This window comes from Pyricularia oryzae, chromosome 1 (genome assembly GCF_000002495.2).
Source record: "Pyricularia oryzae 70-15 chromosome 1, whole genome shotgun sequence".
In the NCBI taxonomy this organism is placed as follows: Eukaryota; Fungi; Ascomycota; class Sordariomycetes; order Magnaporthales; family Pyriculariaceae; genus Pyricularia; species Pyricularia oryzae.
Genome location: NC_017844.1, coordinates 1,452,834 through 1,468,944, shown reverse-complemented (window position 1 = coordinate 1,468,944; position 16,111 = coordinate 1,452,834). Strand labels below are relative to the sequence as shown.

The following is a 16,111-nucleotide window of genomic DNA, read 5'->3' as shown; positions in this document are numbered from 1 at the left end:
TATATCGGATGTTAGTGCTCGATGGGCACGGCAGTCATCGATCCCCTGAATTCGAGGGCTATTGCAAAGATCACAATATTATTCCACTTTACCTGCCTGCTCATTCATCTCATTTAACCCAGCCACTTGATGTCGGAGTGTTTAACGTCCTTAAGCGGGCGTACGGTCAAAAAATTAACGACTTTATCCGGGCCCACATCACTAACATCAGCAAAGTCGACTTCTTTTTGGCTTTTGCAGCGGCTTACAAAAAGTCAATGACAAAAGAAAATATGGCCGGGGGTTTTCGAGGGGCGGGAATTATCCCCCATAGCCCGGAAATGGTCATATCTAAGCTGGATGTTAGGCTACGGACGCCGTCACCTAAAGAGCTTGATTTTTCCAGCACCGAAACCTGGGTCTCTCAAACACCGCACAACCCGACAGAAGCCGTTAATCAATCTACCCTTGTTAAAAGTCGAATCAACTGTCATCAGGGAAGCTCGCCAACGCCTATTTTTAATGCTGTAAAGCAGCTAGCAAAAGGGTTGGAGTCGATTGCTCATCGAACCACACTTTTGGAAGCGGAGAACCACAGCCTTCGGAAGGCCAACGAAGCGCTTAGCAAGCGGCGCAGGGCTCAAAAAACACGTATCCGCGAAGGAGGGTCATTTACCATACAAGAGGGTCAGAATTTGCTTCAATCAAATGGTGCCGATGGTCTAATATACGAAAAGAAAGATGAAAATGGGGAGGGGAGTAGTGCGCAGCCGGCGACTAAACGACGTTGCGGCAACTGCGGTAAACCTGGACATAATGCACGCACCTGTCAGGAGGATGCAGAAATGTCTGATGTACATATATCCGATTGCATTGAGGTAAATTGAACAACGCTGGCGTTGCAATTGAAATTGGAAGTAGTATTGTGCAGGAAAAGTGTCCGGGGTCCTGATATGTCCGGGGTCCTGATGAACCACGTTAAAAAGGTTAATTTAACAGTATTTTAACTGGAACTATATTTTTATATAACGATTAATAAATTAAATTCTTCGGTGATTTTATTTACTTTTATTATATATTTATAAATCAATTTAAAAGTTTTACTACAATTATATGTATTGTTAAACATTTACACGCGCACGCAAAAATCAGTCGATTTTTATAATCGCATTGCGAATGGTATAAATTTAGATATCTTTTTATATTTTAATTTAGATTTTCGACAACAGTGTTACAACCGTACCATGTTCTGGTGATCTAAGAGAACTGAAATACAGCCTATATCAAACACATATCTCTTCTCAAATTATCTCCTCTCTCATTCGAACTCCATTACAATTTCTTAGATTCAACCTTTAACGTTCACACCTTTGCCAATTTTCACCAACCTTCCCACTTCCCTCCAAACGTTTTCGTCATCCATCCATCAATCATGATGTAACGTTGCGTACCCCCTGTTCGGCACCCTGAAAATCTAACAACGAAATGCCTACTTTTATAAACTGATTTAAATATAAAATTATCAACGGACAAAAATACAATCGTTTTCACGCTTCTCCGGTTCATTAACCTCTTCTTCATCAGCTAAAGGTTCCAAATTTTCTATATCATTTTCCTGCAATCCAATAATGTTCTGTTTGTTAACCAAAAGCTCGTTTGGATCCGGAACCACCCTCCTCCTTTTAACCGGCCGTATTGCCTGCAGTTGTGCTTCCAATAAGCTGATTTTTTGCTGGGCGCTAGCCAAAAGGGTATCTTTGGCTTCGAAGCTTTTTTGGACTTTTGCAAATAAAAGACGTGAAGTAGCGTTGGTTTTGTTGGATTGGGAAAGTTTTTGCAGTTGAAGTCGGATATCTCGGGTCGTTTTAGGGGTTTTCCAAATAAGTAAAGACGGGTCGTTAATTTTTTGGGCTGGGCTTTCCGGTGTTTTATCCCTTTGCAAACCGTTGTTTTTATCTTTTATAACGTTGGCGTTGCTATTTTCTAACAAAAAAGGGCTTAAAAGTGGTTTAACCAAGTTTACCGGCCATAACCCCGTTGTACGCCAACCAGATTGAATGGTTTTTGCTATAAATGCTTTTAATCTGGCCTTTCGATAACAAAGTAGGAAATTTCGTTTTCCAATAACTGTTGAACAGCAAAATTGGCTAACAAATCCAAGTTGACGTCGATAAGCTTCTTTTAACGGCCCAAAAACCGATAGATCCAATGGTTGAAGAACGTGTGACGAATGAGGGGGTAAATATAGGAGTTGAATATTATTTTGCAAGCAAAGAAGCATAAATTCGTCCGTTATATGTGATCCATGGCCATCCAAAACTAATAACCGCTTTTCAGGGGTTAAAGGTTGGGTATACGGAATAAACACCTTTTTTAACCATTCGATAGCCGTTTGGTTATTTGTCCACCCGTTTTCGGTTGCATGAAATTGCCAATTATCGAAAGGGCTTAAATCCGTGGGAAACCATTGTTGTTGTACGTTTTTTCCCTTAAATATAACGAGGGGAGGGAGGGCAACGCCCGTAGCCGATATACATTCGATTATAGTCGTCCAACCACGCGTTCCGGGCTCTTTTCGTTGCAACGGCCGGATCCCGTTAAGCCCTAATACTAGGCCATTAGATCCTTTGCCTTCCATTATACCGGTTTCGTCCATATTCCAACGGTTTTCCGGTTTAATAGCGTTAATAACCGGGTTCGTAATATAAAGCCACCAAGATTTAATTACCTCCGTAGTAGCGCCATTAACCCGGGCGTTATCTATTCGACGGGGCCTTTGGGTTTTAAGGATTGGATAACGAGCCAAAAAACGAGTTATCCAACGTTTTCCAAGGCCTTTTGTCTCTCCGGCGGCTTGAAGAATTCGTTCGGCAAAAAAGCGTAATTCTTGATGCGTTGGCGGAAGCCCTAAAGCTGTTTGGGTAAGTACCCAATCAGCCAAATGCTTTTCCTGTTCCGTGGAAAGCCTTTGAAAAGGGCTTTGTGCTTTTTTATAAGGTTGAGAACCTTTAAGTCGACTTTGAAGTGTAGACCTAGGTATTCCCCATTTTCGGGAGGTTTTTGCAATTGGATTGCCATTATTGACGTCGTTAATTGCAGATATAAGCTGTTTTTCAGTATATTGCTTCATTGGAAAATGGAGAATTAAAATCAGAAAAAAGTAAATCCAAAAGTGACAGATTCATCGAGATATTTATAATAGAAGTTGGAGGATAAAAATAAAAGTGTTGTTATTTTTGGGTGCCGAACAGGGGTGGTGCCGAACAGGGGGTACGCAACGTTATGTCATGACTGCCTATTTCGTTTTGATACAATCGGATCTCTTTTGCAAAGTCTTTGGCACGTAATACAATACTAACAGTCCCGATGCCCGTTACAGGTATATACAGTGGCCAGACACCTTGAATAGCGCGAATACCTATGCTTTTTCGCTCAGGATCTTTTGCTCGAGCGCCTCCACAGACAATGAAGTGGCGTATGCTTTATTGAAAATCAAAAGAGACGAACAGAAATGGCACCGCTTTTGCCATAAACCCATGTCACATTGGATACGTAAAGTTGCCTGGGGGGGTACAGATCAGCGCGAAGATGTTTACTTGCAATATTTAAGATACACGGACGAGTAAATGAATCAACCGCGCAACTAAAAGCTTCAACATTTGTTTTCGCATACCTTGACCTCGCTGCATAGAAGCCGTCACCTTTCTCCGTTTATTTATAACGTAGTACTTTTAGATACTGGTCTCCACCATTGGAGATTTCCGCAACAAACCTTTTCCCACTACATCCTGCGTTCATTCGCACATGGCCGCGTCCTCCCCAACATAGCCTTAGCCCCTCCGGCTATGCTGTTTGACGCATGTAAACCAGTCGCCACGTCTCTCGCAATGTCATTCTCCAGCCTCCAAGGGCAAAATATACTTGAAATTCGGCAGGTGCAGTAGGTGCAGATCTGGGCCACATGGTGCCAGTGGCGGAGTGTCTCGATCCAATTGAAGCTGAGTATTCCGGTTTGGGCCTGGTAATAGATGAACTCTCGGAGCGAGCCGCCGCCGTGAGCTGTCAGAGTGTAGGACATAACCGGCGAGGTGTGGGCAAGGCTGGTCTGGTAGGCAGTGATGAGGCGTGACATGGATGGCTTTCGCGGAGTTATTATGGCTGTCCAATGGGGTTGACAATGTTCCGATGAACAGGGTGTCATGGTTCACAAGTGATCAAAAGTCTGGACTTGGGTGTCGAATCTTCATAATATAACTAGATTATCAGACCAAATTAAAATCGGCGACATCTTGGTCGGGATTTCCATCAAGGCCGAATGCAAGCGGTTCCAAGCGGGGAAAATTGCCAAAGGAACTTTGAGTGCATACACTCACACAACCTCGAAAACGTAAGCATGGTGCCGTGTGGAACGCTTCCGATGTGGCACGGTGAAGGCCTTAAGCGACATAAATAATTACCGTACATCGCTATTGAGTCGGGGTACATGCATTGTCAATCTTGACCCCCGCCCCCGCCATAGCCAGCTTGCAGTGAAGCCACCCTCAAGCTCCCGTCGCCGTCCAGTCTCTAGCCCCCTTTACGCATCCTCCTCCTCAAACGCAATCGGCATATCAAAGATGTTTCCCAAGATCTTCTCGCTAACTATGCTTCCAGCCTCGCATCCGCCGAGCTCTCCGATGACGCCGGCTGCTATTTCGAGCATGCGACGATCCGGGACATCGTTGCCCAACCCGCCCGCCGCCATGAGGATCCAGCCCACCACGAAAGGGAGCTGTCTCTCAGTCTCGAGGTAGCCAGGGCCATACCTCGTCGTAAGCAACGAATCACATGATTCCTTGACCGAGCGGAGGAGCCGCCAGCACCAACGGTGGAACGTCAGGAGGGGAAAAGCCAGCTCTAGAGTCTCGGCCTGGAGGGCCCAGGTCAGCGGCTGGATGAGCTGGGATGGAGTCACACGGCCTCCGTCAGCGGCCTTCTTGCGCTGCTGCTTGTTTGTTCCCATCGCCATGGTCTTCTTTGCCTTCTCCTTGAGAATAGCAGGGTGCTCGATCCGGCCGAGCACCAGTCCGTCGCCCTTGCCGTCGTTGGGGGTCTCGATCGGCTCGAATAGACTCAGATCGATGATCTGGTCGACGCGTTCGGGGGTGAGGAATCCCGAGGGGCCGATCTGGCCTCGCACGTACCGGCCCTTGAACATGCACGACACGGGGCAGCCCTCCTTCAGACCGCGGGGTCCCGCGCCTGACGCCAGCGGGGCGCCTCTCCGGCGGGTGCCCGTCATGGCGGCAGCCGAGGTGCCCATCTGCAGCGAAAACTTCTTGAAGTAGTCAGCCGCGGTCTTGGGCGCCTCTCCACCGACGTAGAAGGAACCCTCTCCCAAATTGGCGTAAAGGACCTCCATGTCCTGCCACCGATCTTCCCGACCCACCAGTCTCTCCCGGCAGGCGGCGTTGTACAAGTGCTGGGCGTACTGGACGGAACCCCACGCGTCTGCGACGGCTCGGCCGACATGGCTATACACCAGGCGGAAGTGGAAGAGCATGAGACCGCTGACGACCGGGGACATGCGGAAGATGAGGTGCATCGGCATGGTGGAGGCGGGAGCGCCCATGCGCGCTAGAAGGCGGTTCTGCACGTTGCGTAGAGGGTCTTTACCGAGCCACTGGATGCTCTTTTGAAATTCGCGCAGCATCTGGTCGTGGGCGGCGGTCCAGCTTTTGATCTTTAGTTTCGAGTGGAACTCAAAGTGTTGCTCGACATCGTTGTTCATGAAGTTGGTTTGCTCTTGGAACGCGTCGAACCCACGCTCAACGTGCTCGCCTAGCTCGTATGTAATGTCGAGGAATATTTGGGCGGCAAACGCGGCATAAAATGGAACCTTTTTTGTTTTCGCAAGCTCCTCCACTCCCTGGTAGAGCTCGTCCTTGACCGGCCAGTTGTCGACGCCACGCATCGCGGTTGCGATTTCGGAGAAAAAAGGCATGAGGAGGGCCCGGTCGTCCTCAAACTTCTGGAGCCCAGTTTTGAGGGAGCGGTTGCTCTTCGGGTCCCAGTACCCAAACATGCCTTCTTTGTAAATCGGGACTTGACCTCGCTCTTCCACAACAGGAATAAAGGCTTCCAAAAGCCGATAGGGCAAAAGGTAGGTGCCGTCGGCGATGTCATATGTCTTGTGGTTGAAGTTGTCCTTGACATTGGCAGCAACCTTGAGGTCTTCAAGCTTCCAGCCCTGGACAATGCACCTCAGCAAATAGTACCTCTCTAGGAGGTCTCCGATTCCACCGTTCCATTCCAACAAAGGAAGCACCTCGTCTATCAAGCCTCTGGCGAGGGCAACGGCGGTGTCGGTTGCAACGGCGGCTGGGGCCACTTCGAAGAGGCCATCCTTGTGGTTGGACCAGATCCATCGAATATGACTCCTGACATGACCCAGGTCGTTGATGAGAGCATCCGGCGCGAAGATTGCCTCCTCAAAGGACCGCTCCGGCTGGGCCTCGTACGTAGAGTCGTCGTTCTGCGCTGTTCCTGGTCTCGCGACATCAGGCAGATTCAGGAACTCCTGCGATGCCTCATAGACGGCGAGACCCGTAAAGCGATTCGCCAGACGAGCAGCGTCTGACTGGCCGTCCTCGTCCTTGACAGCGGGCATCAAGGGGCTCAGAACAGAGCGGACCTTTGCCAAGACTGATATGTGGAGAGATAATCAGCACACGTTTGATAAGCAGACGAAAGAGGGAGAAGGCAAAGAGACAGAGTGAGATGGTGGCGAATTTACCATCGACAAAGTGTTGGTGCTTAGCATCGGATCCTGGGTTAATTGCTTCGCCATAGTCCCGGAGCTGGCCCCCGAACTTTGAGCGGGCGGCAATGACGCGATCAATCACAGTCCGGAACACCTCCGGGACGGGCGCTGCTTTTTCGGCAATGTACTCGGCGAGCGAGACGAAGCTGCGGACGCTAATGACGTACTTGGGGCCGCTGGGCTTGGGGGCCGGCGCGGAAGAGCTTGCACCTGCAGCGGCCGTCTTCTTGGCGTTGCTGCGCGCCTTGCCTTTGAGACGACCACCAGATGCTCGCGGTTGGGAGGTCGAGGTGGCGGCAACCGACGAGTCGAGCAGGTCAGCAGAATAGCCAAGCGATTTGGCGGTGGAGGCGAGCCATGCAGCGACAGAGTCGGTGTCCAGCTTGTATTGCTGGTAAGTGCTGACCAGTGCCGAGGGCAACATTGTGAAGTCGCACTAAGGGTTTATTGCAAGTCAGTTTATGTTCTTCTTGAAAACCGATGGCTGTTATGCCCAGAATCTGGACCCTAGGTCATTTACGGGAACTGCAGGCAAGCCGTCGGTAGCGTGTCACCTGCAGCCGGACGGACTGTTTGCCCTCACCCCTCAGTCGTATGATTCTACGACGAGAAAGTTTAGCTGAAATCATCCTTTTTTGTGTCCGGGCGGTGATCCTGCTGCATTAGATAATCAGATAGATCTCGGTGTGAGATGACAGCAAGCGCTGAGTCGGTATTGGGAGCGCTTTTATCCTGTACCCCGCACATCAAGACAAACAGAAGGGAAAGAAGCCACAGTACGTGATCAGAGTACCAAGGGATTGATGACCAGATGAAGCAAACTTTTCCTAGGTGCTTGAATGGATTTTGTGAGCACGGGCCTATGCACAAACGCTTGTCACACGTAAGAGGCCGCACCGCTACGCACGAATTTCAGGCGTGTTTGGCCGCCACTTAGAGAGATAGACGAACACGAGATCAAGCATCTCCCTCACTCTGAGATCGCACAAGATTCAATTTCCAAAAAAAAAGAAATGAAAGAAAACAAAATCGATTTCCCCTTCTGAAAGAGGAAGCCACTAATCAATGGAAGCCTCAACGCTGCGACTCTCCGAACTTTTGTGGTCCTCATTGGCACACTGAACAAAGGCAAGCCCGTGAGTCCGTGACGACCCCCCCAAGGCAGCTCGATCTGCCAATCTTCCTCTTAACAAAAGGCAATATAGCAGTTGAGAGCCGGGAAGCAAGCTCCCGGGGGGATCCCAAACGGGCAGCCATTGGCGATGCAATCGTTGTAGCTATCTAGGTTCTTGCAGTCAAAGTCGGCCTGAACTTTGTTCTCGGCTGAATTCAAAAGATAAGATGAGTATTCTTGTTAGCTTTGTATCTTATTCCAAAGCTTTTAGCTGCTGCTTCTCGCCTCTCCTTCCGTGAAGCTGTCAACCCAACCCCCGGCGGCTGTTGACTGGAGTATGGAGGCCATTTTATCAATGGGTGAGGAGTTTGTGGGGTTTGCATCCGAGTATTGGAGTCATAGATACCTTCTGTGCGAGCACCAAGCTTAGCAGGCGTGCCCTTGTCGGCGCTACGAACGGCAACAGGGCCTGTGGGTATAGCCACAGCCACAGTGACGAGAGCGGTGAAGACTGAAGTGAAGAGCATAGTGATGGTGACTTTGCTTTTGAGAAGAAAAGACGAGGCTTAATCTTCAGAATCAGCTTGGTTACATCTTGATATTTGGAACCATTCGGAGTAGAGCCTAGACTGCGAGGCACCCTTAGGGAGCTCACCGTTCGAAGAAGAGTTTTGCTGGTCTATTGCTTGTCCTGCTTGTGCCGGTCATGATGGCTTCTTTGCGACAGCTGCAAGAGTGCAAATGGCAGCCTTAAGTAGTTTTCTTGAGTTACATTGACTATGAAGCCAACCAAAGAAGGCTTCCCTTCGTGTCCGAGCCGGCGAACACCAGGTGAGATCATTCTTACCTTGCCTTGCCCTCCCCCTGCCACACGGATGCAGCGCCAAACTTCCAGGCCTGATGCGAAAGGCACGACTTTCTTACCTCACTCGTCATACTGCCATCGAGATTTACACTCGTGTACCTGCGTTTGACCAGGTCACTTGTAAAGAAAGCAAATGTGTCCCCATTTGTACATTTGTAGAGAGCTGATAAGGCAAAGAGCGGTAATCATCTGCTTGTTCTGGCTGTGTGAAATACATCTGTATGTTTTGTGAAACGCTGATGTGCCGGTCAACTCCACGTACAACATCATATTTTGGGACAGGATGACCTAGGATTACACATTGAAACCCGTGATTCTGACTAAGCTCATCAGTCGGTCTCTGTCAAATGCCACAAGAGAAGTTAACATGCGGAAGCAGACGTGATGTCGCGTGTAACTATAGAGCAGCGAAATGAGTCCCTTTACGGCGTTATTATCTGATGGTATGACACAATAGATCAACAAATGACCACCTACACTATTTGCACCACCTTCAAGACGAAGCTGTGTGGCTATTGGGCCATTTACGCCCCTCAAGAAGCTGGGTTAGTCAGGCGGACTTATGCCGTCATGTCCAGGTGCTCGCTCTGGCCATCATTGTTTTGGTGATTTCATCTTTGGGGGCTCGCACATTCCTTCAGTTGTCAGACTTGAAGCCTAGCGCAGCCATCTGATCCAGTTTGGCAGATTCATTTCCACTGTTCTGCTCAGGAGTAACAAGTGACAAGTTCAGAGTGGACTTGCGCCAGCGCAACTCAGCGAGCCTTATCTCGCTGCCCACGCTCTGGTCTCACTGGACTGTCCAAATAAAATTCCTTTGCCATTCAGGGCCGAATGCTCCAATCTCACAATGCCGCGGCACACAATGGTGTTTGCGAGATATCGTCCCACAATGTACATGACGCCCTTGATACTAAAGGAACAGCATGCTGGAGAAGACCATGGTCCCAAAGGTAAATTGGCCAAGGTCACCATGCTGAGCGACCAAATGAAAGCTTTGGGTACGATGCCCTGTTTGCGCCATTCCACTGAGCATCTGTCTTGAAATGTCGTAGGGGTAAGTTCCACGCGAGACTGATTGATAAACCCATTGAGAATGGGAAGTCTGTCCCAATTGCTCGGAACGAAACAATTTATCCGCATGAAAAGCCACAAGCTGCCAAAGGGAACGAGTAGACAGAATCCGGTCCAAAGGGGCAGCATATAAACTGTTTTCGGGGGAGATGATGGTGACCGCATGGGCACCAGGCTAGTATGCGAGACAGACGACGGGCATCTGCGGCGACTGCGAACGAGTACTATAGAACACTCAGACACATCGGCCTAATCCGCTGGATTCTAGAGTTTCTGGTAAACAGCCAGTCAATTATACCTTCCATGTCGCGACCTTCCACCGCCTCTTTTACATGGTCTTTGAAATTATCCGTCCTTGCAACGGTAGCCAAAGGGCTCCCAAGAGCAAGCAGCAGGGCGAGGACGGGGTGGCGTAGGGCAATAGAAGCCGTTTCTGGTAGTTTATTGCCCAAAATTTGCAGGATTCCTGGGAAGAGGTCCAGAGCGACGGTACCGGCTAATATCTCGGCTTTGTTGCGTTCGGCCAGGGTGTCAAAGATGCAGTTGATGAGTGGGCTGATCATTGCCCATCTATTCATCGAGCCTTCGGGTCTTTGGCCCGTCTTGTATGCGGCGTATTCGGTCGAGCAACTCGGTTCAAGAATCCCCTGAGGCATCCTGCTGGTGTGCATTTTTATTTTGCTTTGCGACTGCAAGGCACATTCCATAATCCAGGTCAATACCTTGTAGCAGGACCAACAGTTGAACAGGGGCGGCCAAATCTGCTGAGAAGACATTCTGAACCGGATGTACTTTTTGGCGTTTGCCCTTCAACCTGTGATATTGTGGCAATCTTTCCTTTCCCGGCTGGAATGTCATGCTGATCACGGGACCGTCATACTACCAATCATGTCCCAGATGCGAGTACGGAACACGGCCGGACGGTCGCGGGAGGATGCGGCCACTCAGTCTATTCGAAAGGTTTTTGGTTGCATGCCAGCGGTTCTTTTTTGACCGGAGATAGAGTAATCAACCAACGAGTGCCGGGCTAATATAATACGACAAGTAGAAGTAGGCTTTCAGCAGACATGAACTGTTGTTTTGCTGGTTGGAGCTGAGCTTTCGTCATCGTTACACAGCAGCATCAAAAAGACATGAGAGATCAGGGCAACCTTGAGACCAATGGATCTGCAAAATGCAATGGTTGTATGTCACATGGGTCATTTAGGCTACGAGAATCAGCTCAGAGGACTCATATCGCCAGCTAATGCTGAACAATGCAAGGGGCAGTCCTTACTTGTCATTTCGTACAAAGCTGCGGGTGATTTCACAGATGTGATTTGAGAGGGAGATGCAGAAGCAATAGTAGATTACTGGCAGACGTGGTGTATGGGCAAGCTGACAGGCGTAAGATTATTGGGACACGCAGGGTGGCCGCATATAGCTCATCTAATATTTTACCAACTGCAACTATTTTGTCGGTCGCAGATTGATTCAGACCCATAACCCCATCCTGTTTTGGTCATTTCAAGACGCGATATTGTTGCGCTCCTCCCACTCCACAGCAGCCAGTAGGAACGGTCCCACCCCACGGGTATCGTGTTGCACCACCGGGATGCCGGTGTAGTACTGCAGGAAAGATTGTATTTTTAGCAAGCTGCACACGATCAAAATCTCGAGGGGGACAAAAAAATAACAAAAAAAAAACGTACCTCGAACGTAGCATTGCTACCCAGCGACCCGACCTCGACCGTCTTCTCCCAAGTGACAGTCCCATCGGCGTTCTCGGTAACAAAGTCCTGGATCATGTGCGAGTAGGCAATGGTCGCGGGGCCGAGGAACTCCTCCTCCGAGATCCAGCCCCTCTTCATACCGGCCAGCCAGCCATAGGTGAACATGGCAGCGGCCGAGCTCTCGAGGTAATTGCCCTCGACGCCAATATACGGGTCGCTCATGACCAGCCACCAGCCGTGGGACTCGGGGTCCTGGGCACGCTTCAGCCCCTCGGCCAGCGTGGTGAAATACTTCATCAGGCGCGCGTAGCCCGGGTGCGACTGCGGAAATAGGTCGAGGATTTCCACCAGCGACCAGATGTACCAGCCCACGGCGCGGTTCCATACGATGGGCGCAGCGCCGGTGACGGGGTCGGCCCAGACCGCGGTCTTGGACTCGTCGAAGCCGTGGACCAGAAGGTTGGTAGAAGGCACGCGGGCGATTTCCTCAATCTTATCCCATTGCAAAACGATGTGGTCTGGTGGCGGGAACAAATGGCATGTCAGTCAGTTATGGTCACCAAGCCACTTGTTTTCGCAGGTACGAAGAAGAATCCCAAAAAAGCTTACCCCACGCAGTCTGGTTGTCAGGCTGAAACATCTTGGTGTACCGCGCATAAAACGTGTCGGCCATATAAATCCCGTCCAGCCACATCTGGTTGGGGTAAACAACATCCCTGTGCCAGAAACCCCCCGTCGGCGTCTGCGGGTGGCCCTTGAGCATGTCCCGGACCGTATCGGCCGCGATCTTGTACTTTTCCTCGCCGGTGCGCTCGTACCAGTACAGCATGTTGTGGCCGATGCGGTAGTCGTCCATCGAGTAGTGCGTAGGCCTCCAGTCGATGATGCTCCCGTCCGGGTTGACAATGCCGCCGTCCATCTTGGACCGGTACCAGTCGAGCAGGGTGTCGTTGCCGGTGCGGGCGATGACGGCCTCGTACCCCGTGTACAGGGCCGCACGGCCGTACCACGCCGCGCGCTGCTGCTCGTTGTTGAGCTTGATCCACGACTCGGCCATGCGCGACGCGTAGGCCGTCGTCACGGGCTTGGGGCACTTTTGGCCTCCTGCTGCCGGCACGGCGGCCGACGAGGCGCCCGTCGCGAGGAGGACGGTCGATGCCGCGGCAGTCATGGCGGAGAGCTTCATGGTGGGCAGAGGAGTAGTCGGGGTGGGAAAAAGGCTTGGCGTGGATGGCCTGTCTTTTACATGCCCCTTCCCCAGCTCGCCTCATTGCGCGTCCCCTGGGGACGTTCTTATAGAGTTTACCATTGCGGACCAAGTGCTACATAATTTTTCCATCGCGGCGGTGAGCACCCTCTCGTCGGTTGTTGAAAATGCTACCTAGACACGAGGATTCACGTCTCTGATCGCGTTCGCAACGGATATTTCGATACGAGTTTTCCCGTCAAAAAATTCCACCAATCGCTTCGGGCGCTGAGTAACCCTCCCGGCGGCGAGAATACTACGCGATGGTGAATACACACTAGCTCCGAACTTGGCATGCGGAGAAAGCGCAGGCCTCGTTCCCAGCCGCTTCCAGGAACCGCAGCTGGATCGTGGTGTGCCTGAACCAAAACTCCATATCTCTTAGTCAGCGTTGAGAAGGATCAACAAGGTCCTGTAAGATGGGCACCCGAAGCAACCAAGGCACCTCCCAAATCTGGGCTGGCTTGAAAATTACCCCACTCGCATCTCGCATCGTTGTTTTGTAGATCACAAGGCCATTTTCCAAGGGGGCCTGTTTTGGGTAGCGTAGCAAGCGCAGCTGCGAAGTGCAGCTCGGGCGAGCTTTGTTGTCAGAGGGTTAGGGGGTGACGCGCTGGGGAAGCCAAGATGCTTGTCGTTTGCTCTGCTGGCTGTTTAATGGCACACGCTTGTGGTTTCGTTCAAGGCGCACTGCTCCATGCCACGACGTCAAAGGCAATCAATTCCCGAAATCGAAAAAAAAGCCGCGAGTAGCCTTTCAATCTTTGAAAAGTCCCTTGCATTCGTTATTGCATGACGCACGTGCCAAGAGTCCGATGATGATGACTTGCGCCTTGGTTTTCATGGCAGCATCCGAGCTGAAAACAAAAGAAGAATAAGAAACGAAAAAAAAATCCCGAGCAAAGACTGCGTCGTTCAATTTTCGGCACTGCTTTCCCTCGCAAGATGCATCGAAAGAAAAAGGATTGTCTCATACTTTTTCCGCCTCGTGTTGAGCACGGTCCTTTGACAGCTGCAAAAGCGAGGATTCGATGCGATCCGAACTGGATTATCGAATATTTGATGACGGCAAGGCAGAAGCAGGGTTTAATGGAGTGCAAGGCATGTAGGGCTTTCTTTCGTATCTAGGTAAGGTAAGGTAGGCAAGCCACCGATGGCTTGCCCTTGGGCGCCACGCCATACAAAGGTTTCCCGAGGTAGCGGGAACTAATCCCGAATCGAACAAATGTTGGCTGGCAAAATGGTTGCACAGATTGCTTCCTGGGCAAATCGGCCATGCATACGCATTGTAGGGTTGGCTTGGCAGACTTGGCTGGCCAATGGGTTTCGCGCTGATAGGGAGGCAGGTTGTGCAAGATATTGCTTATTTCTCGCACTAGAGGGTCGCATTTACCAGCCCGATCTGTTTTGTCGATGCTGGCAGAAGTCCGGGCTTCCGTCCCATGGTCTCAAAACGTGCAGCAAAGTGACAGCAGTCAAGGGAGGATGAACGGACCTCACGTCTGACCCCTTGCCACCCTGACACCAACCTCCGTGCTCTGCTTCGGGGGATTTTTTTTTATATTAAGGACTGTTTTCCCTCCATCGTCGCTTCGTCTAGAAACGCCTTTTCCGACTGTTTTCCACAAGCAACAAAAGTTTTGTCCCAGCACCCAACGAAGATTTAGAAGAATAAAAATAAAATAAAAACTTATAGGCTACCTTCATCAGCAGATATGCTTGCCAGCATTCTCATCGCAGCCGCCGTCTCCGTCGCGGCGGCACCACAGCTGGCAATACGTGATCAGGTCGACGTCACCGCCGCCTGCACCAGCTTCCAGGTCTACGGCGGCTGCCAGCTGATCGCCGCGTGCTCCTCGACCGGCAAGAAGGGCGACGGCGGCCAGATCAAGGACACCATGCTGCCGCTCGGCCGGTGCCTCGCCGTCAACTCGACGAGCCTAGAGTTTGCATGGAGGGAGAAGTCTGTGCCGCTCGAGTCTTCGGGGTTAGTTTCCGCCCTACCGTGACCATCCAGCACTGTCTAATGTTTGACCTTTGCTGACAAAAACACAACTTGTGGGGTTTTTTTTAGGTCATGCGTTCCGTGTGAGAGTTCTTGCACGGTCAACTCAGAGTCGGGAGAGCTTGCTTGCTCCTGCTTCGATCAGTCGCGACCAGACATGGGGACCAGGCAAGCCCAGATAGGACTGAGTAAGTAAACGTCTCCATGCCTCGCTCTTGTTCTGAAGCTGGCGCTAACACGATGGCTCAACAGATGGCCACGTATATAGCAAAGATGGTGTGCTCGGATGTTTGGATGTTACTGGCAGTCCTTACAGTGCGCCCTGAACGCTGGACTTGAGTTGCTTTCACCATTCCTTCTTTATGTGATCGATTAATTTTGGGCAGGATCCAGTATATATCATGTAGTTAAAGTCTGCGGCAATCCACTGCGAGGTCCTTTAATTGTACTTCATTCATGTACGAGAACCAAGAAACTGCCTTCATCTCCCAGCCTCCTGCGCTACTTGAGCCAACGACCCCGTTCAGATTGCTGGGAGAAAATCGACAGACACCATCTCGGTTCTTCGTGTTGATAGTCAACATGCGCTTAGCATTGTTGATTGGGAGGACAGGCAATCAGCTCCCCATTGACGACAAAAATGCTGTCGTCAAACTTGTTGCCCTTGGAGTCGGTGAGGATCTTGGGCGAGCGGGCCGCCACAGACCTCTTCTGTCGCACGCCGTTGACGATGTTGAAGGTGCCACCCTGGCCGTCTTGGCAGCCAAAGACGCCCGGCTGGTTGTTGATGGGCGTGCAGCTCTCGCCAGGCCGCAGCGGCAGGTTCTGTCCTCCTGTCGCCTGCTTGGCCTTGCTCTTGTTCTTCTTGTCCTTCGGCTTCTGCCTGTCCTGAGGCGAGCGAGCCTCGATCCCCTCGCCGTCATCGTTTGGCTCGTGGTCGTCCTGTCCCGCCTCTCTCCTCCTCAGGTTTTGACGCTCGCCGTTGACGATGTTGAAGCTGGCGCCGCTGGCGTCGTTGCACGCCAGGACGCCCTCGGTCGACGTCGCCTTGCAGACCTCGCCGTCGCCGAGCTCCACGCCCTGCGTGTCTTGGACGATGGTGCCAGGCTTCGTGCTGGCTGGCAAGGCGGCGGCCGAGCACGCCATGAGGGAGAGAATGCATGCGAGTTGGAACTTCATTTTGACTCGTAGGCTTTGATATGTAAGATTAGAGAATAAAGGTTCAGGTCCTCGGTTGGATTTACTTTTCCTCTGTTTAGGAACGGGGTATCACAAAGAAGAAAATTGGAAGCCCTGCTTCTCAAACAAAATAAT

At 50.9% G+C, this 16,111-nt stretch overlaps 5 protein-coding genes across 5 annotated transcripts; 1 reads left to right on the top strand and 4 right to left on the bottom strand.

Moving 5' to 3' along the window:
* Window positions 1-4,555: 4,555 nt before the first annotated feature.
* Window positions 4,556-7,205, bottom strand: MGG_02342 (uncharacterized protein; the record flags this gene model as incomplete). The annotated part of the gene is made up of 2 exons (XM_003709061.1): window positions 4,556-6,663; window positions 6,755-7,205. 2 exons carry the CDS (start codon window positions 7,203-7,205, stop codon window positions 4,556-4,558), a joined length of 2,559 nt encoding a protein of 852 aa, XP_003709109.1.
* A 762-nt stretch (window positions 7,206-7,967) lies between these two features.
* MGG_02341 (uncharacterized protein) lies at window positions 7,968-8,422 on the bottom strand (the record flags this gene model as incomplete). Its single annotated transcript, XM_003709060.1, has 2 exons — window positions 7,968-8,104; window positions 8,302-8,422. The coding sequence occupies 2 exons, from the start codon at window positions 8,420-8,422 to the stop codon at window positions 7,968-7,970; spliced, it is 258 nt and encodes an 85-aa protein (XP_003709108.1).
* A 2,918-nt stretch (window positions 8,423-11,340) lies between these two features.
* MGG_02340 (cell wall glycosyl hydrolase YteR) lies at window positions 11,341-12,732 on the bottom strand (the record flags this gene model as incomplete). Its single annotated transcript, XM_003709059.1, has 3 exons — window positions 11,341-11,442; window positions 11,526-12,064; window positions 12,156-12,732. 3 exons carry the CDS (start codon window positions 12,730-12,732, stop codon window positions 11,341-11,343), a joined length of 1,218 nt encoding a protein of 405 aa, XP_003709107.1.
* A 1,775-nt stretch (window positions 12,733-14,507) lies between these two features.
* MGG_02339 (uncharacterized protein) lies at window positions 14,508-15,123 on the top strand (the record flags this gene model as incomplete). Its single annotated transcript, XM_003709058.1, has 3 exons — window positions 14,508-14,779; window positions 14,867-14,985; window positions 15,050-15,123. The coding sequence occupies 3 exons, from the start codon at window positions 14,508-14,510 to the stop codon at window positions 15,121-15,123; spliced, it is 465 nt and encodes a 154-aa protein (XP_003709106.1).
* Window positions 15,124-15,385: 262 nt separating this feature from the next.
* Window positions 15,386-15,976, bottom strand: MGG_02338 (uncharacterized protein; the record flags this gene model as incomplete). Its single annotated transcript, XM_003709057.1, has 1 exon — window positions 15,386-15,976. The coding sequence occupies one exon, from the start codon at window positions 15,974-15,976 to the stop codon at window positions 15,386-15,388; it is 591 nt and encodes a 196-aa protein (XP_003709105.1).
* Between the last annotated feature and the right edge of the window lie 135 nt (window positions 15,977-16,111).